Source organism: Colletotrichum orchidophilum (genome assembly GCF_001831195.1).
Source record: "Colletotrichum orchidophilum strain IMI 309357 chromosome Unknown Scaffold_239.1, whole genome shotgun sequence".
Classification (NCBI taxonomy): domain Eukaryota; kingdom Fungi; phylum Ascomycota; class Sordariomycetes; order Glomerellales; family Glomerellaceae; genus Colletotrichum; species Colletotrichum orchidophilum.
The window spans coordinates 1-27419 of record NW_019173195.1 but is presented as its reverse complement, the minus strand read 5'-3'; the positions used below and the strand labels follow the sequence as shown (position 1 = coordinate 27419).

Below are 27419 nucleotides of genomic sequence, written 5' to 3'. Positions count from 1 at the left end.
GGTTGTTGACTTACATCGCACGGGAACTTAAAATCGTCTCTTCAATCAGCAAACTCGTCCATGTCAAAATTGCGTCGCCGCTAGTCCAATGACCATCAAAGCTGCATCTATCACCAGCACTGACCGTTGCCAACGATGCATGTTGTTCCCTGGCCGTTCGAAGAGACGGGGGAAGAAGGCCCTACTAAACTGACAAGGAATGGGAGACATGCTTCTCATGGAGTTCCTTTTCGGTACGACACAATCGAACGCGACGACGTCTCACTGCAGCTGCCTTTTTGATCACGAACAAGGACCACCACGACATTGCTTAGCATTGTGTAGGTCCAAGCTCAAGTGGTCTCAGCCAGATGAAGGAATTCTCGATCAGCGCGACGCAAGGAAGTCAAGCACGGCCAAAATTACAGACCGCATCACGCTCCCTTGTCTCCTCTCTTATGTCAGGATGCCGTCCGGAAACGAAAATGACGACCCAGGGCAAGTCGACCAAGGCGATCCGTGCCCTGCGCGGGATGCTGCATGACGAGACAATTAATTTGTAGATTGTCGATTGGCGACCTGGACTAGGGCTCCGAATACGGATCAGGAGTATTAGATGAGACACTGACTAGGATTAATCAATCGCCCGGTACAGCAGTCTTCGATCCATCGTGTTGTGAGATATCTGAGACGGCGTCGCGTAGCTTTGCTTTTGATGCCCCGGATCGCAGACGCCAGACTCGCCGTCTCGGGACGGCCAAGAGATCGAGGTTGATGCGTGGAACAGGTTACTATATTCGTTTTTGGGTAGGAGGCTAGGCCGTCGCAGCCTTGATCAGACAAAGGGATGTCGAATACCGAGATTAAGGAGATGTGACTATTGAGACAGTATACAGAACCCTATCCCCAGACTTTGGTCTAGGCTACGCCGCATAGTGCTTACCACACAAAGCAACGCACATGGACTCGCTATCTGGACCTTCTGAGCATAGGAACTCGTAGTCATTGAGCCAATTGAGCCTGCAGATCATGGACCATCCATGATATTGCCTTGCCGAAGGTGATGGAAGATGGTATCGAGCAGCCGTAGTCGGAAGAAACGAGGTTCGTGGACAGGACAGAAATCTGGCGGCCGCAATTCTACCTCTACTAGTGCAATAATGGTGCTTCGACCGACGGTAAGGATTAGATAAATGGGAGACCGATGCTGGAGACTTGGCCCGGGGTCGTCAACTCTCGAGCCGTTGGTGAGAACATCTTTGTCACGGCCCTCGCTCGGCTGAGACGGATTGCCGATTCGTGCTCCTGGCTAAATTGCTAAATTGCAGACCACCTTTGCTGACCTAACCGCTGGCTGTTGCTCTCGGAGTGCCATACGCCTGACAGCTAGCGGCCATCCGATTGGGTTGTCGAATTAGAGACTCGGCGTCCCGGGGGTGAAGGGAAGCGAACGGTCCGACTAGGCACGAAAACTGTTGAGGGGCAGTCGATGTTGGCAGACGGTCTCAGCCCATGGCAGACGGACGCTCAGGTCACTTGGGCGACTTGGACGCTGCAGTGAGGTTGAGTGCGGGGCAGCTGCAGGCTCCGGGCCAGACCGGGGCCGCTGAGGGCCCCACCAGAACTGCTGATTGTGTGCTGCCAACCTGCTGCTGCTCGGCCTGCCAGCGGCGGCACTCTCGAGGTGGGCAGCGGTGGTACCAGTTGCCCCTCCCGCGCAGCCCCTCTGCCCCTCCACGAGACAAGCGCAGCCCACCTCGCGCTGGAGCTTTTGACGTGACCCAACCCTGAGGTCTTTTTACGGCTGCGAAGCTCCTGTCCGAACCCAACTTGCGTCATTTACACTCAGTCTTGATATGGTCTTTCACTCCCGACGGAAACTCAGACGTCTTCAATCCTACCAAACCTCCCACGCATCACCAGACACCACCAATTGCCCAGCATGGCTCGCAAGTTCTTCGTCGGCGGCAACTTCAAGATGTAAGTCTTGTCCCGATGGCGGCGGGGTCGGCGATCTCTGCATTACCGAAGAGGGGGCAGACTGGTAGCTGGGGCCGCGGGCAAAATATCATGAGACTAACGTACATCAACCTCACAGGAACGGATCTGTTTCCGCCATCAAGGAGATTGTCCAGAACCTGAACAACGCTACCCTCGACCCCAACACCGGTACGTACAAATCCATTTCAACACGGCTTACGCTGTGCCTCTGACAGTCCACAGAGGTCGTCGTCTCCCCTCCTGCCATCTACCTCCAGCTCGTCCGCGACCAGCTCCGCAAGGACGTCGAGGTTGCCGCCCAGAACGTCTTCGACAAGCCCAACGGTGCCTTCACCGGCGAGATCAGCGTCTCCCAGCTCAAGGACAGCAACATCAACTGGGCCATCCTCGGCCACTCGGAGCGCCGCACCATCCTCCGCGAGTCCGATGAGGTCGTTGCCTCCAAGACCAAGTACGCCACCGAGAACGGCGTCGGCGCCATCTGGTGCTGCGGTGAGAGCCTCGAGGAGCGCGAGGCCGGCACCACCGTCGAGGTCGTCAGCAAGCAGCTTGCTGCCCTCAAGGCCGCCATCTCCGACTGGTCCAAGGTCGTCATTGCCTACGAACCCATCTGGGCCATTGGCACCGGCAAGGTCGCCACCAACGACCAGGCCCAGGAGGTCCACGCCGCCATCCGCGCCTGGCTCAAGAAGGAGGTCAGCGACAAGGTTGCCGACGAGACCCGCATCCTGTACGGCGGCAGTGTCAACGAGAAGAACTGCAAGGACCTCGCCAAAGAGAAGGACATTGATGGTTTCCTGGTCGGCGGTGCCTCTCTGAAGCCTGGCTGTGAGTCTTTCCGGTGCACCGTAATGAACAGATAGCTAACGTATCGCAGTTGTCGACATTGTCAACGCCAAGCAGTAAACAATCCAGATTACACACTTGATGATGATGACCTAAAATCAGGCCGTGATGGGCCGGGATAGACCCAGGATGACCCCAAGTAACTATTCGTAGCTGGCAACTCCTAGGGCCGCACAATTAAATAAAACATTATACCCCCGATTCGTAGCTGTGGTTGGACCTGTTGAACGTTTGTGATTCTAAATTTTGAGCGCTTAAAGGGGCACTCCTTACCCTCCCTGATGGGTCAATACATGGTACACGCAGCGAAGAAGCCCCCGCCTCTTCCTGTACACGCCTAGTTCTGTTCGTAATTTTACACATTTTCCAAATCGACACGCTCATGTGACTCATATTTATACAGCCATGCCATTGCCGTGGTAAGGACTCCAGACACCTCTGACACTAGGGTTGATACTGTTCACCGGCTTGTTGACCCTCTTCAACTTCTCTCCGCTGGCGTCGCGCAGCAGCTCAGCCTTCTTCAAGATCTCGATTGGCTCCATATTCCGAACGCAAATGGCCTTCTCGCGACCGTTGATGTAGTGGCCGACGATGATGGGGTGTTTCGATGGACGGGGGGAGACGGTGAACTCGACTTGGGGGTTTGCGGCCGCGAACTTGGGAAGCTGAGACTTGATGAAGCCACTGGGTGGCTGTTAGCAACGACCTCGACAATCTCGTTCCAGGGGGTTTGGCGTACTTCATTCCCTTGGAGCTGCCGGCCCAGTCGCAGTAGTGAAAGTCCAGCTTCTTGCACTGGAGGATGAAAGAGCCGAGGCCATTCTGTCACGTTATCAATAAAAGAGACCGCAGTTCTCCCATCTTCGAGGGATCTTACACGGCCGGTAGACACCGTCTTCAATGCCTTGATCGTCATGGTATCCTGCTTGGCGCACAGAATCCAACTCGTAGTCTGGTTCACGAGAGGCTCCTGTCCAAGGACGGGGAAATTTCTTAGCGCGAAAATGCAGATGCAGCCTGAGGTGACAGCATGCGGAGGTACGTATCTTCTTTGGAAGCTTAGCGACCAGGAAGGTTCGGCAGAACCGCGGCGATTGGACGGACCTGTCTGCACCACAAAGTTTCCCATGCTCCCCTGTATCAATTTCCTCCACGACGCGCCGCTCCCTTTCCAAACCCCATCATACTATCAAGCTCCGTCGGTGCATCATTAGCCAGGACGCGACGTATTCCATCAGACCCGAAGTTGTCACTCATCGGACATTGACGAAGAGCAAATGCAGCGATGACGGATAAGCTCCCTCCTAACCTGTTGGCGCTCTTCGCGCCGCGCCCTCCCCTGCGATGGGTTGCGCCTCCCGACCATGCGCCCGAGGCTCGACGAACCCTCCCCGTCTCCGGACTCGCCGAGTTCCTCCCAGCGCTCCAGAAATACAAAGAGGAGGATGAATACAACCCGACAGAGAGTTGGCTTCAGATGCGCGACCGCAAGAAGCTTGAAAAGCAGGCAGCCGTCGAGAAGCTCAAGACCGAGGGGCCGAAGGACTGTCAGTTTCCCTAGTTGTTGTTCATCCAGAATCTCTGCTGACGTTCCCACCACTTAGTCAAGCCGCACGAGGATCCCAATATTCGTGGCGACGCTTTCAAGACGCTGATTGTTGCCCGACTCTCATACGAGGCCAACGAGCAAGATCTCGAGAGAGAGTTTGGTCGATTCGGCCCCATTGAGCGCGTGTGTATTCCCAAAACACCTCGATGTCCCTTGATCCAAGCTAACGTTTGTATAGATTCGCATCATCACTGACACGCATGCTCATGAGAGACCCAAAAAGAAGAAGAAGCCTCACCGAGGGTATGCTTTTGTAGTATTTGAACGAGAGAAAGATATGAGAGGTAATACCGCCGAACCCACCCCCTTCGACAAGACTCGGCTTGTCCGCCAGTCATTCCCCTTCAGGCGCGCGGCCCTCAGGCTTGCCCGCGTTCTGCACTGCACACCGAGATCTGTGGCCCTCAAGCTAGCCCGTCTCAAATCTTGTTTTTCCTTGTTTTCACTCAATCGCGGTGCAAAGGTATGATATTCCCAAGGTTTTACTGACACAAGCGCCTTGGCGCACTGGTGAGTAGCTGCTTTAGATGCCTGCGATGGTATTCGAATCAAAGACCGACGTATCAAGGTAGACGTCGAAAGAGGCCGCACTGTCAAGGGATGGGTACCCCGCCGATATGGCGGCGGTCTCGGCGGCAGAGGTTACACCAAGGCTCTTCCTGCCCGGCCCATGGGTGGCGGACCTGGTGGCAACTTTGGTGGTGGCTTCCGAGGAGGTTTCCGCGGCGGTTTCGAAGGAGGTCGCGGACGCGGTGGCTTCAGGGGAGGCGGTGGAGGTTTCGGTGGCCGTGGCGGCTTCCGTGGGGGCGGCGACTTCGGCTCCAGGGGCGGTGACCGCGGACCCAACGGATACGGTGCACCTAGAGACGCCCCTTCAGGACCTGGTCGCGGCTCCGGAGGCGACCGTGGCGACCGAGGCGACCGCAGCTTCTCCGGCGGTGGGTATGACCGTGGTGGTGGCCGCTCATTTGACGACAGATCCGGCGGCGGTGGCGGCGGCGGCTATCGTGATGGAGGTCGTTTCGGTGATCGCGGCGACCGGGACCGTGACGGTGGCCGACGCACTGGAAGCAACATGGAGCCTATCAGACCTAGAGGGGAAGGTGGGTATCGTGGCGACCGTGGCGACCGTGGCGACCGTGACAGAGAGGACCGGGACCGGGGCCGTGACAGAGAAAGAGACTACGACCGACCTCGCGATGACGACAGCAGGAAACGAGGCTACGAGGGCGGCGGCTACGAAGATCCTCGCAAGTTGCGTCGTTACTGACGAGGCACTCAGTGTCTTGCGGTGGGTGATGACTCGCTCGTCTCTTCCTTCAGTCTCTTTTCTTCTTCCTCTTCTCTCCCGAGGGTAAGCAGAAGGTTTCATGCGCAAAACTCAAGTATCTCAATATTCGGATCAAAGAAAGTTCGAATCTAAGCTTGGGGCAAGTATACTCAGATTCCAGGCGCGCCCGTATCACGTCAGAACCCCACGCGGGCCGCCAACTGCCATGGACTTTTACATCACTTTGTTGAAGGTAACCTCCATGTGCACACGCCCGCCAGCCGCATCCAGCGACTAGACAACAACGGCCGCAATAACCTCGGCCAATGGCATGTTCGACGCTGCAGGTAAGGTCAGAGGTAAGGGACTCTGTGCCTACTCACCTGGAGCTCAGTGAGGAGACGAGCATGGGAACAAAAGGGACAGGGTAAACTCGCATGTACCACGTTATAATCACTTGTACGAATAGGTGAGGACCTCTCGTTTCTTGCGCAGGCAGGTCGTACGTAGCTTTCTCTCTTCCGGCTCTTCGAGTCAAGTCTAATCGTTCCCGAGAGCGCTCACACCCCGGTTCCAAAACCCACCTCCCCCCGGTATAAAAGAGCCTGCCTCTCTGGAAAGGGGCAAAGGACGTATTGAAAGGTAGGCTCGAACTCCCGACCTCTCCAAGACGTGTAGTGTTCCATCCGATGTGCAGGTACCTGGGCAAGCACGAGTGTGACGGTGTGAGCATAGGCAAGCACCCCTGCATGGAATGAAAAAAGTGTGGAAAAAATTGATGCCCGAAGCATGACTGGAAAAGATATCTAATAAATCCGCCCGGAACGCCGTAGTTGTTTTTGTGGCCCACCCTTTCGCAATCCATGATGGTATCAGCCTACATGAGGAAAGCAATCATCAAAGTCTAGAAGCTTTTTTTTTGGTCGTCTTTTGATCATAACCCAATCCCGACAAAGGGACATTGACTTAGTCGCTCTCGACCTCGACGCCGTCCATGGCGTTGGGGTTCACCTCGGTCACCTCACCCGATGCAGAGCTCCAGTATCTGCAAAATCATGTCAACACTCACAATCGTCTCTAGGGGGACCAAAAGGAAAACGTACGCAAGAACCTTGACCTTGAACTCGCTCAAGCAGATACCAAACAATTTCAGCAGCCTCGTCTGCCGGCTGTCGAGGACGTCGCCCTCGCGGCAGACGGTGTACCCCTCACCCTCGCCCGTGTCGTCGCCGCCGAGGCAGACACGGCCCTTGACCATGCGCGTGGGCATGCCGAGGCGGCGCAGCTCAGGCTCGATGCTGTGCTCCATGGCCACATCGTGCTCGGCGGGGACTTCGCCGCCCGTGGCGTAGACGACGCCCGCGGGGATGATGAAGTCGCGGGTCGCGACGGTTCCCGCGCGCGCAAAGTCGACGGGGGCGACGCCGTCAAAGTACTCGAGGATGGAGGCCGGGTCGCGGTTGGTGAAGATGAGGCCGACGGTGCCGGCGAGGAAGGGGGTGAGGCGCTCGATGCCGTCTGCAACGGCCGAGGAGGGGTCCTGGCCCAGGGCCTTGGCCATGAGTTTTGTCTTGCCGAAGAAGAGTCTGTGTGATTGTTGGCATTTGGTTAGCTTGGGATTGGTTCTTGCAGGATAGATTATGTAGCCGACTGCGTGTTGTCTTTGTGCATAGCCACCGACAGCGGGATCACTGATTGGAAGACTGAAGAAACTTGAGAGACGGACCTGCAGTCGTTGAGCTCGTGGCGAACTTCTTTGAGGTAGTTGTTGCGCATGTTGTTGACGCCGAAAACGAAGCAGTGCTGGTACTGCGGGACCGACTCGCGAATGTTGGAAAAGAGCTTGTCCTTTTGCTCGCGCGTCTTCTTGTTCACCTGGGTCAGGTTGACCACTCTGTTGCGCTTTGACTTGGGCATCTTGGCGGTTGTGCTGGATCGTCGCTTTCGAAGACAATTGTTGAGTCTTTTTCCTCTTTTTTGTTTTCCGGAATTCTTCAAGGGACAAGGGAAGGGCTCGAAAAGATCAGACGTCGAGTCTGTAGGGGTGTTGAGGGAATCGGCGCAAATCCGTCGAGGGCCGAAAAGTCGTCGAGGTTTCGCGGGCACTGCAATGGGAAATATTTCAGGCCGACCGCCTTTGGCACAAAATTTCCCAAAATTTTGGTCCAGTTGCAGAGGGACCGCCGCAACTTTTTTCGAACCCCGCAATGCGCTAGGTGGAACGATTATCCGCAGGGTCCGGACAGGGATCATTGACCATCACGGGTGGGAGCTCACCGAGATGCGGATCAACTGGTCAGTGCACCAGTCATCGAGAAGACGCAGCCAACCTCAAGGTTCATTGTTCCCTCTCGCTCTCAAACGCCGCTTTCCTAACCATCCAGCCTCTCTTTCATTTGATTCATGTACATAAGCAGGTACACCATGCCATCTACTTGTCTTACCAGGATATTCAGCGTCTACCTCTTGCGCCCAAGGTACGAAAGACCCTCCTCCGCTATGCCAAGTACGTATAGGTGTTGCCTTCGCGTTCCAAGTAGTCCTTGTCAATCAGGCTATCGAGGCTGTCAGCAATGCTCCCCCAACGACACGGGAGTGACTTACTTTTCGATTTCCTTCTTAATCTGCGCCGCATCAACCGCGCCGCGGTTCTTGGTCAAGTTGATCACCTCCGCAACCAGCTCGCCATGACTCATCTCCTTGCGACTCTTCATGATCCGCACGATGGCCGCCTGTGTCTCAAACCGTCTGTCCTGGGCGATGCGCTCATGCGTCGCCTTGTTTTCCTCCTTTGTCTCCTTGAGCTGGATCTGGTTGATCTTGACTCTGATCTTGGGGTGCGCAAAAGCCTTGTTGATCGTGAACGTGTCCGTCGCGTTGACTTCCTTGCCCTTGGGGTGCTTTGAAAGAACGCGGACTTGTCCGCAGGCGAGAGACTGCAGCGTTCGGCCCAATTCCTCTCCTTGCAGGTTTGTGGAGCGAGCGATTTGTTCGTAGCTGATGAAACCATCGAGGCCGACCTCATTGAAGAGGACGAGGATGATTGCCTGATACGCGCTGACGAGGAGCTCCTTTGTACCTTTGGGGAACTTCCCTTTGACCGTGCAATGCGCCAGCGCGTGCTTCCAGTTGAGCAGCCGGCCAGTGTGCTTGTTCTTGTAGTACTGATCGAATCGCTCAATCTGCTTGGCAACATCGTCTGGTAAGTGGACCTTGACGTCCGGGTACGTCGGCCAGGCCGCCTGTGACAGGATCATAACCGATAAATCGACAGGAGCCCTATCCACGCCGGTGCCTTCCGACCACTGCTTGTATGCTTCCATTTCCTCCTTGGCCACCTCGACGTCCTTGAACATCTGCTCCAGATTGTGAGTAAAGTTCATACCACACTCCTCTCTGAGCTTCCTGAGCATGTTTCGCTCCGCATCCTGACTGGCGCTTCTGCCCATGAGCAGGCGGCGAGCCAAATCTTTCTTGTAAAACGCCTCAAACGCGTCCTTGCCTTCGATAAAGCGGAAGAGCTCCAGGGCCTGGTCCAGCTGTCGGTCGAGCTCGGCGTCTTCGTCGCCAGTGCTCGCCAGGCCGCTCTGCTCCGCCGCGGCTCGGTCTTTGTTGTCTGAAAGCAGCGTTTTCGGTAAAGCCTTGATTCCCCCGCGAAGGAGCATGTCGACGTACTTGGCAATCATCTCACCGACCTTGGACGTTCCTGAGCTCCATGTCGTTGCAATGCTGCGATCGTTCATAAAGTCTCCAAAGGCGTTCCTGAGCTCGTTGACAAAGTCTGGGTCACGATCGTAGGCGTCGCGAACGATGAGGCTTAGTGATCTCTTGAGTTCGAGAAGCCTCTGGACCATGTCATCGCCGCGTTCCTTGTCAGCAACAATCGCAGCACCCGTCTTCTTGATATACGTGCTCCAGGGCTGTTTGAGCTTTTTCTGGATATCGGAGAGTCGCAATAAGTCGTACAAGGCCTTCATCGAGCCCACCTCATGGTCTGAAAGGAGCTTGGAGAGACTCTCACTATTGAGAAGCTTGTCAGAGTACTTGTTCACAAGTATGCCATGCGCCGCGTCGAGCAACTGCTTTTTGGTTGTCGAGTCCAGGTTGTACTCGTTGCAGCGGTAGTCCTCCTTCTTGAGCAGTTTCTCACATGCCAAGATGTACTCTTTCAAGCTTGACGCATTCCTTTCCTCTGCAAAATCCTCAAAGAAGTCTTCTGATAGCTCGATGAACCGGGGCTCAAAGTATTTGGTGTAAATGTTGAAAACGTGGAGCATCATGACCGAGTCCTTGAGCAATGCTGCTTCGAACCGCTCATCCCCCATTCGGTCGTACGAAATCAGGTCGTACATGCCCCGCAACGCCCTGCCACCGGGCGTCTGACCGCCTGGGTCGTCCCGAGCGGGGAACGCCATCCTTCTGAACTGTGAAATGGTCATGTCGTTGATGGAAGGGTAGTTCTTGTTCTTCAGGAGGAAGGTACGGTCAAGATAGGTGAATGTGGATCGGATTGTCATCTGTCATGAATAAGTGTCAGGCCAGCGGGTAGAAACCACCTTGCACTCACAATCTGACCATTCCACACCCTCCAGTGCTGGAGGACGCTCCTCAGCATTTCAGCATCTGTATTGCCGGCGCAGGACTTGATTGAACGCAGTACGTCCTGGGTGAGGTGCTCCTCGCACTTTCGCCGCAGCGTCTCGTACAGCTGCAAGTCGTTGTCTTGGCCGCGCCTGCATATATCCTCCACGGCCCTGGATAGCCTCTCCAACGGCAGCTTCGGCTTGCGCCCGCCAAAGACCTCCTGCAACGCATCAATCAATTCCTGCTCGGTCCGCTCGTAGTACTTTTCCAGCTTCTCATTACTCGCCGAGTGTCGGAAGTTCTTGATCACCAGCTTCTTCGCGCCCGTATACGGCCGATATGAGTTGGACTGCGTCAGGTCGATCACCTCGGGCAGCTTGCCTTTCATCTTGGTAGACATGATGTTGTGAGAGGGAGGGTCTTCGGCGCCCAACTTGAAGCGCTTCGGACTCGGTCTATTGGGCTGCTGCTGGTGCGGGGCGACGGAACCGGATCGCGAGACGTCGGAATCTTGGCGGGGTCTTCGGCGTAGAGGGTGATTGGTGTCGTTGACCGGCGCTGCGCCGCCTGTCCTTCCCGTCGCCCGTGATGGCAAAGCTCCCTCGACTGCGGGGGGTGAATTCGACGGCATGGACCGTGTGGCCCTGCAACAACTTTTGTCCAAGCTGTTACAGACCTACTGTGCGCTCTCGTGGAGATGGGGTGGTATGGGCAGGTGGGTGACCAAGGAGAAATCGCAGGCGGCTGTCTTCTGTCGAGTGGAATGTCAGGAGTGTCAGGAGTTTGCAGAGTAACTTGGCACAGAGAGGTCGAGATGCACACTGAGCGATGTTCTGGGAAAGATGTCGCGGAGTTAAACGCGGAGCTATGGACGCCACTAACAAATCACCACCGGTCGTTGGCATCATCCATTTAGCACGTCCCCTTATCGTTTGCGACAGGGGCCAGATAAGACATTGACCCCACCACACTGCGTTCTCCTCCGACCTCCCATCGTCACTTGAATCATGTTCCCCACTCTCAAGTCGCGTTCTACCTCAAGGCACTTTATATCAAAGACCGCCGTATAAACGTCTTCCCGAGCCTGAATGCCTATCCCCAGAATATCACCACTAGAATGCGCCGAGAGGGAGGGGTGAAGGCATATCAATTATCTATGCATACGCTGCCCATCCCGAGTAGAGGACAGCAAGATTACTTAAATCGGTCGCCTGGTTAATCAGGTCGTTGACCGTCGCCGTTACGCTCAACGTCTTTGACAACTTCTTCCGGACCACCTCCAAAGCCCGGTCGGCCTCCGACGGCTCATTGACCTGCTGCCCCTTCTTTCCCTTCCTGCCTTCTCCATCACCGTCGTCGTCGTCACCTTCATATTCGCCCCCCTGCAGTTTTGCTAGACGCACGGGGGAAATGGACCACGAGTACAGAGGATCGTAACGAAGGACGTCGAGAATCGTCATGATCGAATAAGTTTCCTCACGCAAGGCATGCAGTGTGAACTCGCAGCAGCGCCGAAAGACGCCCTCGGTCCCGGTAATGCCCATACCGTCCACAATGTCTCTCGTTAGCCGGAACGGAACGAGCTCTGGCACGGGAAGGACGCGTCCCATCTCAAATGCGACACCCAGGTCAATGTGCACGACCTCGCCCGTCTTGCTATCCAGTAAAATGTTGTGGCCGTGCCTGTCGCCGAGACCGAGCACGTGGCCGAGCATCGAAATAGCTGCAGTTGTGCGCGTGTACGCGAGGCGCTTGACGAACCACTCATCGGGATCAACAAAGTTCTCCATGAAGAAGTACTTCATCACGGGATGGAATCTCTCTGTAACTTTGCGATACACGCTAATCCGAGTCTCGACCGTCTTGCCTTGTGTGTTTGAGATTTCCTTCCTGCATTGAGATCCCTTCAGATCTTTGGGGAAGTACCTCTCATGGGCGGGCATAAGGAACTCATGCAATGGAATAGTGTTGGGGACGAACTCGATCAGTCCAGATGCCGATGTGAGAGGAAGAACCTTGTAGGTGCGGATTCCTAGGTCCCTCTGCTGGGTCGAGCGATGTAGCTTGAGAAGATCCGACACGGCCGCGAAGACCTGCTCCATGATGGCGTCTTGACGGAGATCGTCGTTGCCGCCCTTGACCAGTTGCCGGTATTTCTTGCCATCAGTCCCGACCGCCGTTATAATCTTTGGTGCGCTGACGCCAGATGCGATGGACATCTGAGGGTCAAGCTTTGAGATGACGGGCACACCCGAGTAGTCCATGGTCGCCGATACCTCGAGCTGCATCGTCGGGGGCGGGATTTTGTACTTGGCCAGCGCGTTTTGCAATGATTGGGCCGAGTGGATGTCCTTGAGCGCCATCTTCTGTCCGGCCTTGAATTTGTTAGGGTCTCGGTCGACAGCCAGGCGATGGTAGTAAGAGCTCGTCCTATCGACTGCTTGCCAGATTGCCGCGACAGATTTAGTCGACTGCAGGAGTGAAGCCACTTTTTCCGTCGCCTTGAGTCTGAGGACCGCCACTTGATCCTCTTTGCGGGTTTTGACCTTTGTGCCTGACCAGATTTGATACATCCCGTGGTATGGATGCTCCGCGCAGATCTTGTAGACGAGGTTGATCAGGAGCCTCTGGAAAGGCGAGCTCGGCTGGTCCTGCAGCCTCGAGGAGAGCTGGCTCATCAACGTTGCGAACTTTCTTGTGGGAGCCTTGTCAAGATGTTTCTTGACGGCTTCATTGGTCGCTGGCTCTTCCGAACGCTCCAGCCAGAGAGCCGTGAACCGCAAAGCGTCATTGTTGTGCTCGTCGGAGGCGGTAAGTGAAAGGAGGTAGTTTTCCAGACTGAGCCGCACAAACTCGCTTCTCGTCTGCTCCACACGGCGGAGCTCTTGTTCGTCCAAATGTAGCCATTGGCGAGCTCGGTTTAGGTGAGACTGGTACCTTTGTTTGAGCTGGGAATCGCGACTGCTTGAGATGAGATCTTGGAGCTGAGAAACCTCGTCACTCTTGCCCTTCCGCAGACTTTGCAGCCTGGCCAGGTCCTCCAGACTGTCTTGGTTTTGCAGCTGCTCGTCACAGAACATGGCGAACTGGTGGTAGACGTGCCCTGCCTGTTGTCCCTGGCTGTTCCCCTTAAGGTCTTTGAGAGCCGGTTCGAGATAGTTTTTCTGGATTTGGTGCGGCTTTTCCAACTTGGCTACCGACACCTGGTGGCCAATCTTTGACAGGAGGTCTGAACGGCTGACTGGAATCGTCTGTTTCTTGAGGGACGAGTCGCTGTCGATACTCTGCAGCATGCGGATGGAGTAGATCATTTCCCCGTGGTCCCACAATGAGTTGGCTGTCTCAATCTTGATTGCTGCGTCGACCTTGATGCCCAGCTCCTCGCAAGGGCCGACCAAGTCCGCAAGTGACGTGGAGAGGTTCAGAGACTCTTGGGTTGCTTGATGGAAACGGTATATGCCCGAGGACATCAGCATGCATCGGATCTCGACTTGTCTGGCCTGGGCTGTGGACAAGGCCTGGCTCCGAAGCTTTGGCTGTTGGCTCATCAAGCTCAATGTTGTCTCTCGACAGGAAAGTAGGTGACTGACATCCTCATACCTGTTGTTCGTCAGTTTGAAATGGCCGTCATACGGAGAAGATGGAGGCAAAATAGAGAGATGGGTCTGAAGGGAGGGAGTAGCGATGGGGATGCCAACAATACCGTTGGACTGGACAGAAAAGCACGGGGGTGACCAATGTTGCAAATGGTGCAGCAGCTACATACCTTCCGCGCCTCATCCACTGGCTACGCTGTTCAAATTTGCTAAGCATGCCCTCCAGCTCAAAGAAGTCGGCCACGTTGGCGATGTCATCAAGCTCAGTCAGGGCTGCGAGGGCGCCGAGATGCTGCCGAAGTTTGGCTGCGTTCAAGCCACGACTGACAAGACTGCGCATTGTCTGGCTGAAACCAGTATATATAGCATTGCGCACAGAATGCGCGTCAGTGGCTTGATGAACATTTTGGTATGCCTTGTAGATGGTCACGGCACAATTGTCAGCGGTTGATGGAACAGGCAGGTTCCACAACTCCAGTCGGCGTGCTGTCTGAAAAGTGTTCTCCAAAGATGCTTCCTCTCCGGAGTGGCCCTGTTGTGTTTGCAACAGTGAATGAGAGAGACCCGCCAGACCCAATGTACCCAGAGCTCTGACGAGACACTGGCTGTCGACCTGTGATGCGGGGTCCCTTCTCCGGATGTGACTGTCGTATTGTGCTCCTCGGAAGGCCAAGTTCTTGGAGCCATCCTTCTCGTACTCCAATCGAGTCAATACACTCGACAAATCAGCAGATTGTGGGAGACCGTAGTAGGCATCGGGATCGTCGATGTTCTCAAAGATTGATAGAAGAACTTCGGTGGAATCCTCTTCGCGAACTGCAGATAATCGTCTAGACGAGCGGGCGGTCTGGGAGGCGGCTACCTCGGTAAACAGCAAGGCGGTCTTATACATACCGCATCGCGAGGCGGCAGCGGCAGCAGCAGCAAAGTCAACATCAAGCCACGTGTCCCGGTCCGCGATGGATACCTCATTGGGAATTGACTGCGTTCTGAGGTATAAGATTGTGTTGATGAGTTGTTTCTGGTTCGTCCGTGCTGCATCGTCTTCGATTTTGAGCCACTCTTTGGCGGCTTCCGACAAGTTGCGCTTGATGTGATGCTGTTTGTCTAGTTGACTGTACAAAGCCAGGTGCACGATGAATGGAAAGGCGTCTTGGGCGAAACCTTTGACGTGCTTGAGAATTGGCACCAACGCGCTGAGGATAATGTACTCGGAAACCGACTGCGCAAGGTGAACGGCGAGCTGCTGAACCCAGTCGGAACTCTCCACATGATCCCGGAAGAAGACCTGAGAATCAGGAACAATCGGGGACAGGACAAAGTCGGAGGGAGGCGTGCGATATTGGTCCCAGGCCGAGGTCAAGCACAAGGATTCGGTCAAGGTCCGCTGGGCGGCAACGATGAGCGCATCGTCTCCCTGTGCCGCTGCTTCTGAGACGACTGCCCTCAACGCCGATTCAGCCAGACCCGCGGTGGTGGATTCCTTGCTCTGGGTGAGTTGCTGCAGCAGATGCAGCAGTCCCTGCTCCGAGTCATTAGCTCCCGGTGCAATCCTGTTGTACTGCGATAGTTCGGACTCTTCCAAGAGCTCGGATTGGATCTCTCCCGAAGCGGCGAAAGACCTGCCTACCACGCGGCCTGCCCAGGCGAGGTACTCGTCACTCAGAGCTAGCGCATTGCAGCTCTTCCAGACAAGCCCGGTATGGCACAAAGCCTCGTCGTCGTCGGAAATCACATCTCGATGGCCCGTGGTGGGTACGGTGAAATCTCCACATAGTAATCCGAGTGCTAGGTCACGAGCTGCCTCGTTCAGGAGCTTCGACTCACGCTCGCCATCTCTGAGAATCTCCATCAGCAGAGTGCTCTCGGGTGTGCCCTTCTCGGCATTTCCCGAGGATCGAATGTTGGACGCAGACTGCGTGATTAAGCGGAATGCCTCCCGTTGCTGGTCATCGGCAAAGTTGGCCGAGTCGTAGCCTGTGAGATAGGAACTAAACCAAGAGTGGAAAGTCTGGGCTTTGCTCATGGTCGCCTTGTACTGGCTTTCCTGTGTTGTGCTTGACTGGCTGGACTCGAGGAAAACCCTGAGAGATGCCAGGGTAGACAAGGCGTAGCCGGCGAGAAACGATGGGGCTTGCTCGAGATGGCGAGCCCCTTTCGTGATCAGATACCGACTTACGCCAAGTGCGTCATCAGCACATTCCGAGTCCACAATGAACGGCCGGACCGACGAAAGCAGCATTTCGAGAGGGTACGCCTCCAGCGCAACGGGACCAGCGAGGGCAATCACTACTCGAACCTTGCGCAGCACGGAGCAGGCGTGAAGCGAGCCCAAGGCCGGATGGACAGTATTGAAGATTCTTCGGGCGACCGAGACCACCAAAGCCGGCGTCCACAACTCGTGTAGCTCATACTCCGTCTTGCTACACAAGTGAAACAGCTCTCTGGTGAGGAATTTGGCTCTGAACATGGGCTGTTGGTTTGCCGGCAAGGTAGTTGCCGACTGAGAGAACTTTTTCATGTCCTCCAAGTTTTCAGAGGCGTCTTCAAAATTCTTGTCTTTTTTGAGATACTTTTCGATCGGGTCTTCTTGGTCGAAAAGATCCAGCAACAAAGCCACAATGTCTGGAAAGTTCAAATAAACTTGCTCCAGGAATGCTTCTCTGCCCAAGAGTTTCCTAACCCAGGCCTCGCCGCCGTCACCTTCGGAGCTAGGCGTGCTGGTCTCATGCGCAATCGTGTATGCCATGACTTTGGTAAAACCTTGTTTGATCATCTCAGCCAAGGAGATACCCAATCGCTGGGAAAGTGCCCGCACGCTGTCGTAGCGACCTCGCATTATCTCCAACGCCGTCGTCTCGGCCTGCACTTCTCTTAGAAGGTCGTCAAGACTCGGGAAGCCGAATATCTCAAATGGGATCTCGTCGACGGCGTCTAGTTCAAGCCACGTATATAACAGCTGAGGGCTGAATATCTTGAATAGCTCTTGAGGAGAGGACAGACGAAGGACTTCCGACACCGTTTCCAGACACCGCTTGGCGTACTTGGTGGACTGTATAATCTTTCCCGGCGTCTCAAAGATGTGATAAGTACATCTCCTGAGCAGGGTTGGCCAGCGGCACGCCAGCTGGGAAAGCACAAAGAGGCGGAACGCGATGCCTTCAATGGCGTCGGGATCAGTAGGAAGACTGTTTAGGACGTCCACAAAGATGTCGTCATGCATTTTGAGAACGTAGATGCCGAATATGTCTGGCAGGGCGGACCCGATGAAATGCTGCACAGGTAACGTGCCGTTTTGCATGATTGACAACAACGTCGTTCGACAGGAGTCGAGGCCAAGATCGCCGCCATACTGCGGGTTGGTCCTCAAAATGGCAAGCAGCAGGCTCGAGAGAGACATCTGTGACACTGGGGATAGGCTGTTCTTTGGCAGAGAGGCTTTGACGAAATAGTGGTACAAGTCGCCGACGAAAGACGACACCTCGTTCTTTTCGTCCGTCCAGACATGCATGAGGCCTTTCAGGATTCTCAGGCTGGCCGAGTGGGCCACTTCGCAGCAGGTATATTCGGCTTCGCCAATAATCTTGCCTAGCTTTTTTACGACGCACAACGCATCATCGGCACTGATTGGCAGATCAGACGCGAAGATCTCCGACGCAAAGGTGCTAACCAGCAGGAACTCATCGGCGGAGAGCAACAACAGCTGTTCCAGGAAACTCTCCTCACCATCTCTGTGCATCGACTCACAGAGGTATAGATGTTGAATAGTTTCCTGTGCGAATGCTGCCGCATCAAGACTCATGGAGATGCTCAAGCGAGGGATCTCGGATGACGCGACGCTGACCGTGCTCTCCTGTGAGCCGAAATTATCGTCCACGTCCATGAGATCTTGATCCTGTCCCGACGATTGCCGCGCGGATCTCTCTCTCGCGCTTGCTGCCAGTGTCAAGATTAACCTCAGCAGCGGGACATTTCCTTTTAGGTCGGCGATGCCCGTTGTGTCAAGTGACGGAAGCACGGGTCGTATTGTCCGCAACAAAACTTGGAAAACCAAGTTGTCACTCGAGCCCGAAGCAGCACTTATGCTGGCCTCGGAAAGCTTGGTCAGCGTAGACTCGATATCTCGTGACTGGCCCGAGTTCAAGTCGACAAGGTGGGGAGCAAGCAAGGTGCCTATGATATTTGCCGAAAAGAGGCTGTGTAGTCGGTCCGGCGACATGGGCGCGCCTCCCTCTGACCCCTTCCTCGCCCAGGAATCACAGAGGTCCTGCAGTTCTTCAATTTTTGGGAATAGGAGCTCCAAAACTAGTCTCTTCGAGGCATGAAAAGATGGATCGTTGACTTGGACTGATGCGGAGGGGCTCTGGCTACAGCTTGGGTGGGTGCGTGGCTTCGATGCTGTTGGTGCCTCCAACAGAAGGAGGTATCGTGTTAGGTCCGATGTGTGGTACTGTGCCTTCCAGACCTGGCAGATAGAGCCCCCGGACACTGCCAATGGTGTCAAGGCCATCAGTCGTACGCCGCAACAAATCCGTATCAGGTTGACAAGGTCAGGGATCGGAGCGTGGACAGAGTAGTCACGAGCGTAGCCCCTGTCGGCTTGATGCAGTTAGGCCAGTGAACCGCTCGAATATGTATGACGACGTACCTGGATTCCACCTCCGGAAGATCCATCGAATGACATGATGGTTTGTGGACTGACTTGCGTTTGGCAGCTTGACGTTTCTAAGAGACTGCAGGTGCAACATGAGGGTAATGGAGGAGTCCACCAGGAGCGCTGGACCGTTGACATCGGCAGTCGTGATAATGCTATTGATGTCATCGGACACATCATGAAAAAGGACAAGTTTCCTTTCAAGGATAGTATGCAAGAGTACGCTGGCGGCACGACTGGCACTGGGAAGACCGACTGCTCGAGAAGCCAATTGCCATACGTGCCTCCATGTCGCCGAATTATCAGCCGACTTGACCTGTGACAACGCGGAGCTTCATGTCGTTAGATTTGGCGATCGTCATCGCGCGTAGCCTGGGGGAAACCTACCTGGAACATGCGAGCATGGCCCATGATGCCACCGTGCTGTCCTTATCGCCGACGAACATGGCGAGATCAGCAACAAGATCCGACACTTCGGCCGCAGAGAAAGTCTCTATGTCGAGAAGGAAAGGCACGAGCTGTAAAGCGATTATCCGTACAGCCAAGCCAGGCGACTGCAGCTTCTCCTGTAAACGCGTCGCTGCACCGTAAGTCCTACGCTTTTTGCGCGGTTGCCCCTCTGGAGACTGTGATTTATCCTGTTTGCGGCTCTTGCAAATGATCCGCTCCAAGATGGCGAGGTTCTGACACAAAGCCCATCTTCTCTCCCCCTCCTGGTTGTGAACATGGAGGCCGAAGAGCTTTAGTGTAAAATAATCCTTGGGTAGCCTGTGGGGAACAAACATGAGATCATCGAGTTGAAGCTGGGATCGCTTACTTCGTCGCGAGTACTCTAGCCACAGGGACTCAGCAAGCTCCTCTATCTCTTTGCGGACCATATCGTCACCCTCGAGACACACCAGACGCTCAAGGTGGAGGTGGATTATGAACATAGTCTTTAGCATTTCGTCCCGGATCGAATTGAGCATCTCGTCCTGGGACACTGTCCGCGCTTGCCACCAGTGACTGATTAATGGAACAAGGTCTCTGGCCAAGTGATCAGCCTGAGAAATGTCATTTGCTTGAATTCCGGCAAAGAGTGTGTTGATGGAAGCAAAGCTCAGCTGGGTCACTTGACTCAACACAAGATGGCGTAGCTGCAGTACTTGAATGAGCGTCTTGCATAGATCCCTAGATCTTTCGTGTAGCGGCGCGTTGGGCGGTCGGACCAGGAGGTGGATGCAATGGATGAGGTCCTGGACGGTACCGCGATGGATTTGGCCCGCCGTCCGCTGGCTGGCATTGGTGCTTCTTCCAGTAGAGAAGCCCAACGATGCCGTACCAGGTGCTGGAGAAGCTCTGGAGCCAGAGTCTCGGTCGGCATTGTCGAGGTAGACCCCTACGGCGTCAATACAGAAATCGACACAGTTCTTCCAACCGTCGGCCCCAAGCGTGGCAAGATGCTCGATGTTTGACCGATGTGAGAGCAGGGCGAGAATGGTCTTGACATAGTCCTTTAATAGCGGCTCCACGTACGCTTCGTCTCCGGATTCAGACGGACCGGGCAGAGTCTGGGTAACGTGGTCAATAACGGCAAGCATCGTCTTCCGCTTGAGCTTGCCGGCAGAAGCTCCATGGCTGACAGCAAGCCGAAGTGCCTCGGCGCATTTCGCCAGCCTGTTCCCCGCTCCTGCCGCCGTCGTCCTCTTGCCCCCGAAGTAGCTCTGTTTCTCGTTGATTGCACATCGGAATAAACTCTCGAGTATGCGGTGATAGTGCCTATCGGCAAGGGAAGACCTGCACCCTTTGTCAAAACGAGAGCCAGAAGGGAATAGGGAACGGGAGTGCTTACAAACCGGCCGTCTTGCCCTTTTTGTCTAGGAGATATATCAGGTCTGTCATCATTGTTAGTGTCTCTGGCCCTTGGCTGGGTCACTGTCGCCCTCCCCTCGAATTGCATCAAGACCGGATAGGGGGAGAGGAACGAGCAGAAGAGGCATCGAGGGAACGGGACAAGAGGCCACGAAAAGGCTTTCGAAACTCACCATCCAAGCCCGAGGACCGCTCTTTGAGAGTACCTCCAGAAATTGAATCTGTTGCAGTGTCAATTGTGAATCTAGGTCGCAGGAGAGAGTGTTACTGACCCAGCGCATCCTTGACGGTGATCTCTCTCGTACTCATCTTGGAAGGCGCCATCGTTGCTAGGACTGACGGGGCCTGATTGCCATTGTCCTGTGGTTCCGTTAGAGCTCAATGATTTACACGAGAGTGTATGTTGGTGATGCGTGGGAAGAGAAGATGGCAATGGCGAAATGGGGAAATGGCAAGTCGGTAGGAGCGCAGCGGCAATGTACGTACCTTAGTGCCTGCTTAAAAAACTTTGAATGCACCGTCTGGCGTTAAGCGTCATGAAGGTGCGATCAGGCGTGGGCGTGGTGATGAATGAAGTAGTCGCGATGGTGCTCAAAGCCCGGCATTGACAATATCGCCGTCGCCGTCACGTAAAGTTCCACGAGCCACAACGACAGACACCACGAGGTTGTCGTTTGCCAGTATGACAATGACTTGTCAAAAATTTGCATGTGTCGTCACGCAGGGCTCAGGTATGACTCTTCATGGGCTTGCAGAGATTCATTCGGTGAGACGCGGCGCTTCACAGCCTGAGTGCAATCAACATAGCTCCTTCTTTGGTACCTACAGCAAGACCTGGGGAGCTCCTTGCGCCGCCACCTTGGGTACCTTGCCGTCAGCTTGCGACTTTCCCTGGTCCCTGACTGCCGGTAAATTGCGGCAGAAACCCCACCACCTACCCAAGACAGACACTTTCGGTACGTCTCTTGTTGACTTCGGCGCGGAGTATCCGCAGGAGCCGCGAATTTTTCTCGACACAGCAACCGCCAATGCACCTAATTGGACAAGTCCAGCCACCGAACCGTGGACACTGAGTCTGACAGCACCGACCGGCCACGCGCCTCTGGAGAGCCACACTTCCAAGGTTGAAAGACGAGCACCTCCCGTCACTGCTGAGCTCCACACTAAAATTCCCGGCATCTCGAGAAGCGTCGCTCGCGCAGACCACCCACGACCGAACAAACGAGCAGATCCGGTCGCCTTTCGCCAACGCGACAGCTTCGCGGCCTCCCCTCACCCCATGACACAAACAGCCTTTTGAGGCCATGCAATAGCGCGCCCAATTCCTCAAAATGGCCGAACCGAATACCCTCGAAGCGCTGCAGGCTTTCCACCGCGACTTGGCTGCCATTCGCGATGGTCGCCCTGAAGGCGTTGACTCCTTGGACAACCCCATCATCCAAGCCATATTCGAGAGGGAGCTCGAAAAGACATGGCAACGGTCTCCCAGAGACGAGAAGACCCGTCAGGCTGTCAAGTCGGGTTAGTCAGAAGCTCTGCAGCTCCCTGTCCCCACGTGTACACTGACACAGCTCGATGCGCCAGGCAAGGTCGTGATCGACGAGGAGGAATACGCCGTCAACGATGAATTCCAACAAATTGTACTCAGTCTCGCCGACGAAGCCGAAATAAACGAAATCGATGCTATGCGATGCCTTCTGGACTCCGAGGATGATCCCATCGCCATCGCCCGCCCGCTGCTCGAATGCGCTTTGATCAGGGTTCACCAACAACGAAGATATACTCTGGACAGCGTACGACTAATGTTCGAGATCGACGCGCTAGACGACGATGAAATTGACCCCGAGATCCTCAACGGTGTGCAGATGTATCTGTCGGCGACCGTCTTCCAAAAACTGCCAGGCGAAACGGCATCGTCACAAAAGAGGTTGATTCCGAAGTGCATGTCGGCGATCCAGGACGTTAGGACGTGGCTCCAGAAGATTGCCGACAAGCTGACGGCCGCAGCCGTACTAATCAACGGCAGAGGTGGGCAAGTACCCGAGGAAATGGAGACAATTGAGTTCTCCCGTGTCAGCCTTTACCAGCAGCATGAGCTTCTCTCCATGATCCTGTGCCGCGCAATCGAGAAGAGGGATGCCGAAATTGGCGACTTCAAGGCTTTCCTGCAACACCTGAGCAATGTGGACAAGTACGACATTCTCCTTGGTAAGTGCACCACCTCATGTGAACGACCTGCATTGGCTGACTTTGGCTGAAGCACATCTCTTCCCTGCGCTGGGTGCGTACATCACACTCTACGGCTCGACCGAAGGGGCTTCGAACCTGAGCATGGTGAGACTACTCAACCCAATCATCTGCCCGCAAGCCGACGAGACAACTCCCTGGCGCCTGGTGTACCTTCAAGCTGCCGTCAAGGCATGGTGGCTATCAGAGTACAGCGGGTGGTATCTGGACGACTCGCTGCTCGGGGGCTTGGAAGGTGTTGATTTGGACATAGGTGAGTCCCCTCTTGTTCCACGTGCGGGCTCCAGCTAAAACCCGACCAGAGGACAGGCAGAGATCCAAGCAATTTTTAGAGGCGTTGAAGGATGGTGCTTTCGACTTCATCCTCTCCATCGCCGCGGATGTCAAGACGCCCGAGTGGGTCGACCCGTCGAGGATAACGATGCGCAACTGGCTCCAACGAAAGGCGCCTCCGCTCATCTCAGACTCCATCACATTTTCAGAGGAATTCCAGTCGTCCTTGATGCTCCAGCTGGAGGTCTTCGTCGACGCCTTCATTTCTAACCTTCCCGACGTCCTCCGGAAACTTCGCGTGGAGGAGGACGAGCAACGTCAACTAAGCCAGACGCACGAACAAGATCTTGATCTGGAGCGCTTCCTGGTCATCATTGCCTATGCATACGAGGGCCGACCAGAAGCAGCAATGAACTTTTGGTCAGACCCCGATAGCAATCTGGCTGGATTCATGCACTGGGCATCACGGAGAGCATCGACGCCGCTCGTCAGTTCGTTCTGCGAAATGCTGCAGGCCATTTCAAGCAATGAGGATTGCGCAACGGCCGCGCACGAATTCCTCTTGGACGAAGGCCACCATGCCTCTGGCAAGATGAGGCGGTCACAGTCTCTCACGTGGCACCAAATATTCAGAGAACTTGTCTTCTTCTCAAACAAGATCAGAGAGAAGGCCCAGACCCCGCAAGCTCCATCAACATACCGGCCCGGTAGACCCACCAGCGACCAGGCCGAGGCCGAGCCGGAATCTACGATGATGCTGCAGTCCTACTTGCGACTCATCACCAAGCTTGCGTCCGAAAGCGAAGCCCCCAGGCAATTCCTCCTCAAGGAGCCCAGCTTCAACCTCGTCGAAATGCTCTTCCAGCTTGCCAGTAGTCCGATCCCTGCGGACTTGCGGGCAGGCACTTTCATGGCTTTGCGCGCCCTCATCTCACGGAAAACCCAGGAGGAGGCCAACATTATGTGGCAATGTCTGGAGGCCTGGATGAACGGCGCCTACATTGTGACGCCAAGTCAGCACCGATCGCCCCAGAGCTCGCCGATCGTGTCCATGGACACCGTTAGTAACGACATCTGCCACGGCTTTGACGAACCCCACGCCTTCATCCAGCTTCTGATCGCGCTCATTGCGCCTCCAGAGGACAGCAGCCCCCTGAACGATGGCTTGCCTTTCCCCGAGAACCTTGGCTCGGCGAATCGCATGCCAGGCATCGAAATCTACGTGGATACCGTCATGGGGAAGGTGTTTGCGAACAAGGCCAAAGAAGTCAACGATGTCAACCAGCTGAGAATGCTTCGCTTGAGCTGCCTCGAGTTTGCAGCAACCTGCTTGGCGACATTCAACGAAAACCTCATCATTATTGCCAACGAGACAAACATCCCCATTGACTCGGCAATGGCCGCAACGGACCTGGCCACCTACGTCAAGTTGCACCCTTTTGCCCGAGTCATGGAGTGGATGTTCAACGACAAGGTCCTTGCTGCTCTGGCCCAGACCATTCACCAAGACGCAGTGGACGTTGGCAACGCAGCGCCCACCTCACCAATCATCTTGGGCATCCTCAGAGCTGTTGAGGTGATTTCCAAGGTGCTGGATCTCCAAGCAACGTTCCTTGATCTTGTGCGCCCAATCATCAAGATGCAGTCAAATCACCGACGGCCTCCTGTGGCCAATGCGGCATACGCCTCCTTTGAAGACGGCCTCGTTGGCCATCTGAGCCTAGTTGTCGACCTCGGAAACTACTGTGGCCTCGGCCATCCGGAATTAACCCTGTCCTGCCTGCGACTGCTGCAGAAGATGACGGCATCTTTCAAGATCACCTCTGCGTGGTCGTCCACACCTGGCCGCAAGAGCCATCGCAACAAAGCCATCGTCGCGTTGGAGGCGAATGAAGAGCACGAGGCCATTGCCAGAGCTCTCGCAGCGGAGCTGATGACGCCGCTCGACCTTGCTAGACACGCCGAATCACCCAACTACCTCACCAAAACATACATCCTTGAGTTCTTGTCAAGCTGCTTGGCGGCAAGCCCCAACAAGCCTACCATTGCCCACCTTCTCCTTGGATTCACCTGTGGCGTCGACACGTTATCCGTAGCTCCCGATGGCACCTTTGCCGCCAGAGAATCGCTCTTCCATAGCATGTTGAGGCTTCTCCTGGAGAGCCCACACGGCGATGCCACGTGCATGCGTTACTGGCTCATCTCCTTGAAGAGCAGGTGTATGCGCATCTTGCGTGTCTTGTGGACGTCGCCCTTGTCGGCCCCGTTCGTCATTGACGAGTTACGGGACAACGATATCTTGTTCCACTTCCTGCTCCGCGAGGTGGTGATTCAGCCTCAGCTCCTTTGGGAAGAGCACGAAATCAGCATGCCCCAATTCCCACTCACCGAAGGCGCGCCGACATTTATCGACTTCCTTGCCTTGCGCAGCATGAGCTTAGAATACATCTCAATGGAGCTATGCAGCATTTCGCAGAGTCGAATGCCGTCACTCAAGCGACGCATCTTCGAGGCTCTCAATGGCCAGATTGTGGGCGAGAATAACGAACCCATGCCTATCCCCACAATATTTGATCTATACGACTTTTCGCTGCCAGACGGCATTTGGGATGAGACGCTTCCTTCACTGCAGTTTTACAAGGATCTCGATCTCAGCTCATGCCTCGAGGAAGACGATCACGGAAACGCCATATACAACGTCGAACGGGCGAGAGAGATTCTACAACTCAAGCGTAGCGAGCGAAGACATGATGGTGTTGTGCTCACGGCGCAAGATTTTGCCACCCTGGAACGGGAAGAGACGACAATCATCGACTATCTCATCTTCTCCAACCGGCAAAAGCGGATAGCATCACAGGGCCTGGGTGTCCTCAAAACATGGACAAGCCTGCTCCTCGTCATGGTTGCATCGAACGAGTTCAAGGGCACCACTGAGGCCTCTTTCTACCTGCAGGCGCTACAAGCTATCCTACCTGGCTTGGAGGCTTCGGCATTTGAGCGGCCAGAGGAGGCAATGGAGCTTTCTAAACTGGCCAGAGTCCTCCTTTTCAGACTCGATTTGACCGCGCAGCCTTCGCTTGACCGCGAGAGCCAGGCGATTGGCAGCCTCGTCAGCGACAAGCTTTACCAGCTCTTCCAAATCTGCCTGCAAGCCATCGGCAAGTGGTCCGGCTCATCAGACCTCAGAGCAGTGTACTACAGCATCTGCTACCGGTACCTGACGGGCATGGTCGACCAAGGACTCCTCGTCGCCGGCCGCCAGAAGACAAACAAGACGATTCAGATGTACGGAGAGAGACTCATCAATGTCATCTGCGACGATGCGTACGGCAGCGACGCCGCATGTCAGACGGCTGCCTTTATCCTTCTCAACGCGTTGGTCAACCTCGGACGACAGGAAGACGACCAGCACATTGTCGAAACACTCAACCGACTCAACTTTATCGGGATTCTCGTCGACTCTCTGCGAACCATTTTGCAAGACTGGAACGAGATTGTTCACACGGGCAACGCGGCGCAAGAGACGTACGTTGCCGCAAAATTTGCGTTGCTCCTGCAGCTCGCCCAGACCAAGTCCGGTGCCAAGTACATCTTGCACGCGAACCTCTTCCGGTCCATCGAGGCGTCGGGCTTGTTTGCCGCAGATCCGGAGCTCCAGATCAATCCTTCGAACCCCAAGGCCCTGGAAAAGCACTACGAGCTCCTCGCAAAGGTCACACAGGTCGTAGGCGCGGCCATTGTCAGTCGCGGCTCGAGCAACGTCCTCCAGGGGCGGAGGTTCCTGACAGAGCATCGCATGTTGGTGACGCACACCCTCAAGCGCAGCGCGGGTATCGGTACCGTTGAGGGAGAGGGCGCGTTGGAGGAGAATATTGAGGAGTTGGCGGAAGGATTCATGGTCTTGATTGCCGCGACCGGCTTCCTGGAGGTAAGGAATTGACTCACATCCCCTAGAATCTTTATCATACACTTTGCTGACTTGCCTACTAGTTTGAGAATGAGGTGATGCCGGAGCCGAAGAGGCAGGGCCCCGTCTTGTTCACCTAAGAGAAAACGAGTAGAGCCCAAGGGGCGTGTATGAGGCGAAATCAGCGGAAGAATATTAAAAAAAAAAAAGGAGACTTCAAGATCAGCGTGGATGTCATCTGTGCATAGAACCAGGCGTTCGGGAGAAGGTCAAGGGTCGGAAAGGAACTGGGACACTTGGCCGGAGGTCATACCTAGTCTCGGCGGGAACACGTTCCACGAGAAAAGCATATTTGAATAAAGAGTCGTGATGAGTGTGAAGATTTGCACATGGGTTTGCCGCCCCTGACTCGAAGCTTCCCCTCACGTGGATCACGGTACTCAAAAGAGGTCACCAAACTGGCTGAAATGGGCTGTCATTTCGCTTCTGCCGTCCGCGTCTCTGAATGAGTGTCAGAGCTCCCCTCGCCCTCCGTGAGCGCAATGCTGGTTGAACGGGTATCACAAGAAATCATTGACCAGGCCCTCCCAATTCCCCCC

At 55.1% G+C, this 27419-nt stretch overlaps 8 protein-coding genes across 8 annotated transcripts; 3 read left to right on the top strand and 5 right to left on the bottom strand.

Annotated features, from left to right (window-relative positions):
- Positions 1-1506: 1506 nt before the first annotated feature.
- CORC01_14107 (uncharacterized protein) lies at positions 1507-1818 on the bottom strand (the record flags this gene model as incomplete). Its single annotated transcript, XM_022625718.1, has 1 exon — positions 1507-1818. The coding sequence occupies one exon, from the start codon at positions 1816-1818 to the stop codon at positions 1507-1509; it is 312 nt and encodes a 103-aa protein (XP_022467778.1).
- Positions 1819-1921: 103 nt separating this feature from the next.
- On the top strand, positions 1922-2886 carry CORC01_14106 (triosephosphate isomerase; the record flags this gene model as incomplete). The annotated part of the gene is made up of 4 exons (XM_022625717.1): positions 1922-1959; positions 2078-2148; positions 2203-2808; positions 2858-2886. 4 exons carry the CDS (start codon positions 1922-1924, stop codon positions 2884-2886), a joined length of 744 nt encoding a protein of 247 aa, XP_022467777.1.
- A 335-nt stretch (positions 2887-3221) lies between these two features.
- On the bottom strand, positions 3222-3745 carry CORC01_14105 (uncharacterized protein; the record flags this gene model as incomplete). Its single annotated transcript, XM_022625716.1, has 3 exons — positions 3222-3513; positions 3569-3651; positions 3707-3745. The coding sequence occupies 3 exons, from the start codon at positions 3743-3745 to the stop codon at positions 3222-3224; spliced, it is 414 nt and encodes a 137-aa protein (XP_022467776.1).
- A 369-nt stretch (positions 3746-4114) lies between these two features.
- Positions 4115-5708, top strand: CORC01_14104 (U1 small nuclear ribonucleoprotein; the record flags this gene model as incomplete). Its single annotated transcript, XM_022625715.1, has 4 exons — positions 4115-4376; positions 4434-4561; positions 4617-4866; positions 4957-5708. 4 exons carry the CDS (start codon positions 4115-4117, stop codon positions 5706-5708), a joined length of 1392 nt encoding a protein of 463 aa, XP_022467775.1.
- Positions 5709-6674: 966 nt separating this feature from the next.
- Positions 6675-7625, bottom strand: CORC01_14103 (ribosomal protein L10; the record flags this gene model as incomplete). Its single annotated transcript, XM_022625714.1, has 3 exons — positions 6675-6753; positions 6812-7294; positions 7435-7625. The coding sequence occupies 3 exons, from the start codon at positions 7623-7625 to the stop codon at positions 6675-6677; spliced, it is 753 nt and encodes a 250-aa protein (XP_022467774.1).
- A 580-nt stretch (positions 7626-8205) lies between these two features.
- On the bottom strand, positions 8206-10923 carry CORC01_14102 (Cullin family protein; the record flags this gene model as incomplete). Its single annotated transcript, XM_022625713.1, has 3 exons — positions 8206-8263; positions 8313-10225; positions 10276-10923. 3 exons carry the CDS (start codon positions 10921-10923, stop codon positions 8206-8208), a joined length of 2619 nt encoding a protein of 872 aa, XP_022467773.1.
- A 523-nt stretch (positions 10924-11446) lies between these two features.
- On the bottom strand, positions 11447-20717 carry CORC01_14101 (phosphatidylinositol 3; the record flags this gene model as incomplete). Its single annotated transcript, XM_022625712.1, has 7 exons — positions 11447-13892; positions 14059-18487; positions 18537-18874; positions 18930-20318; positions 20374-20416; positions 20567-20614; positions 20666-20717. 7 exons carry the CDS (start codon positions 20715-20717, stop codon positions 11447-11449), a joined length of 8745 nt encoding a protein of 2914 aa, XP_022467772.1.
- A 1007-nt stretch (positions 20718-21724) lies between these two features.
- CORC01_14100 (uncharacterized protein) lies at positions 21725-26960 on the top strand (the record flags this gene model as incomplete). The annotated part of the gene is made up of 5 exons (XM_022625711.1): positions 21725-21914; positions 21978-22601; positions 22654-22893; positions 22943-26841; positions 26904-26960. The coding sequence occupies 5 exons, from the start codon at positions 21725-21727 to the stop codon at positions 26958-26960; spliced, it is 5010 nt and encodes a 1669-aa protein (XP_022467771.1).
- Positions 26961-27419: the final 459 nt, after the last annotated feature.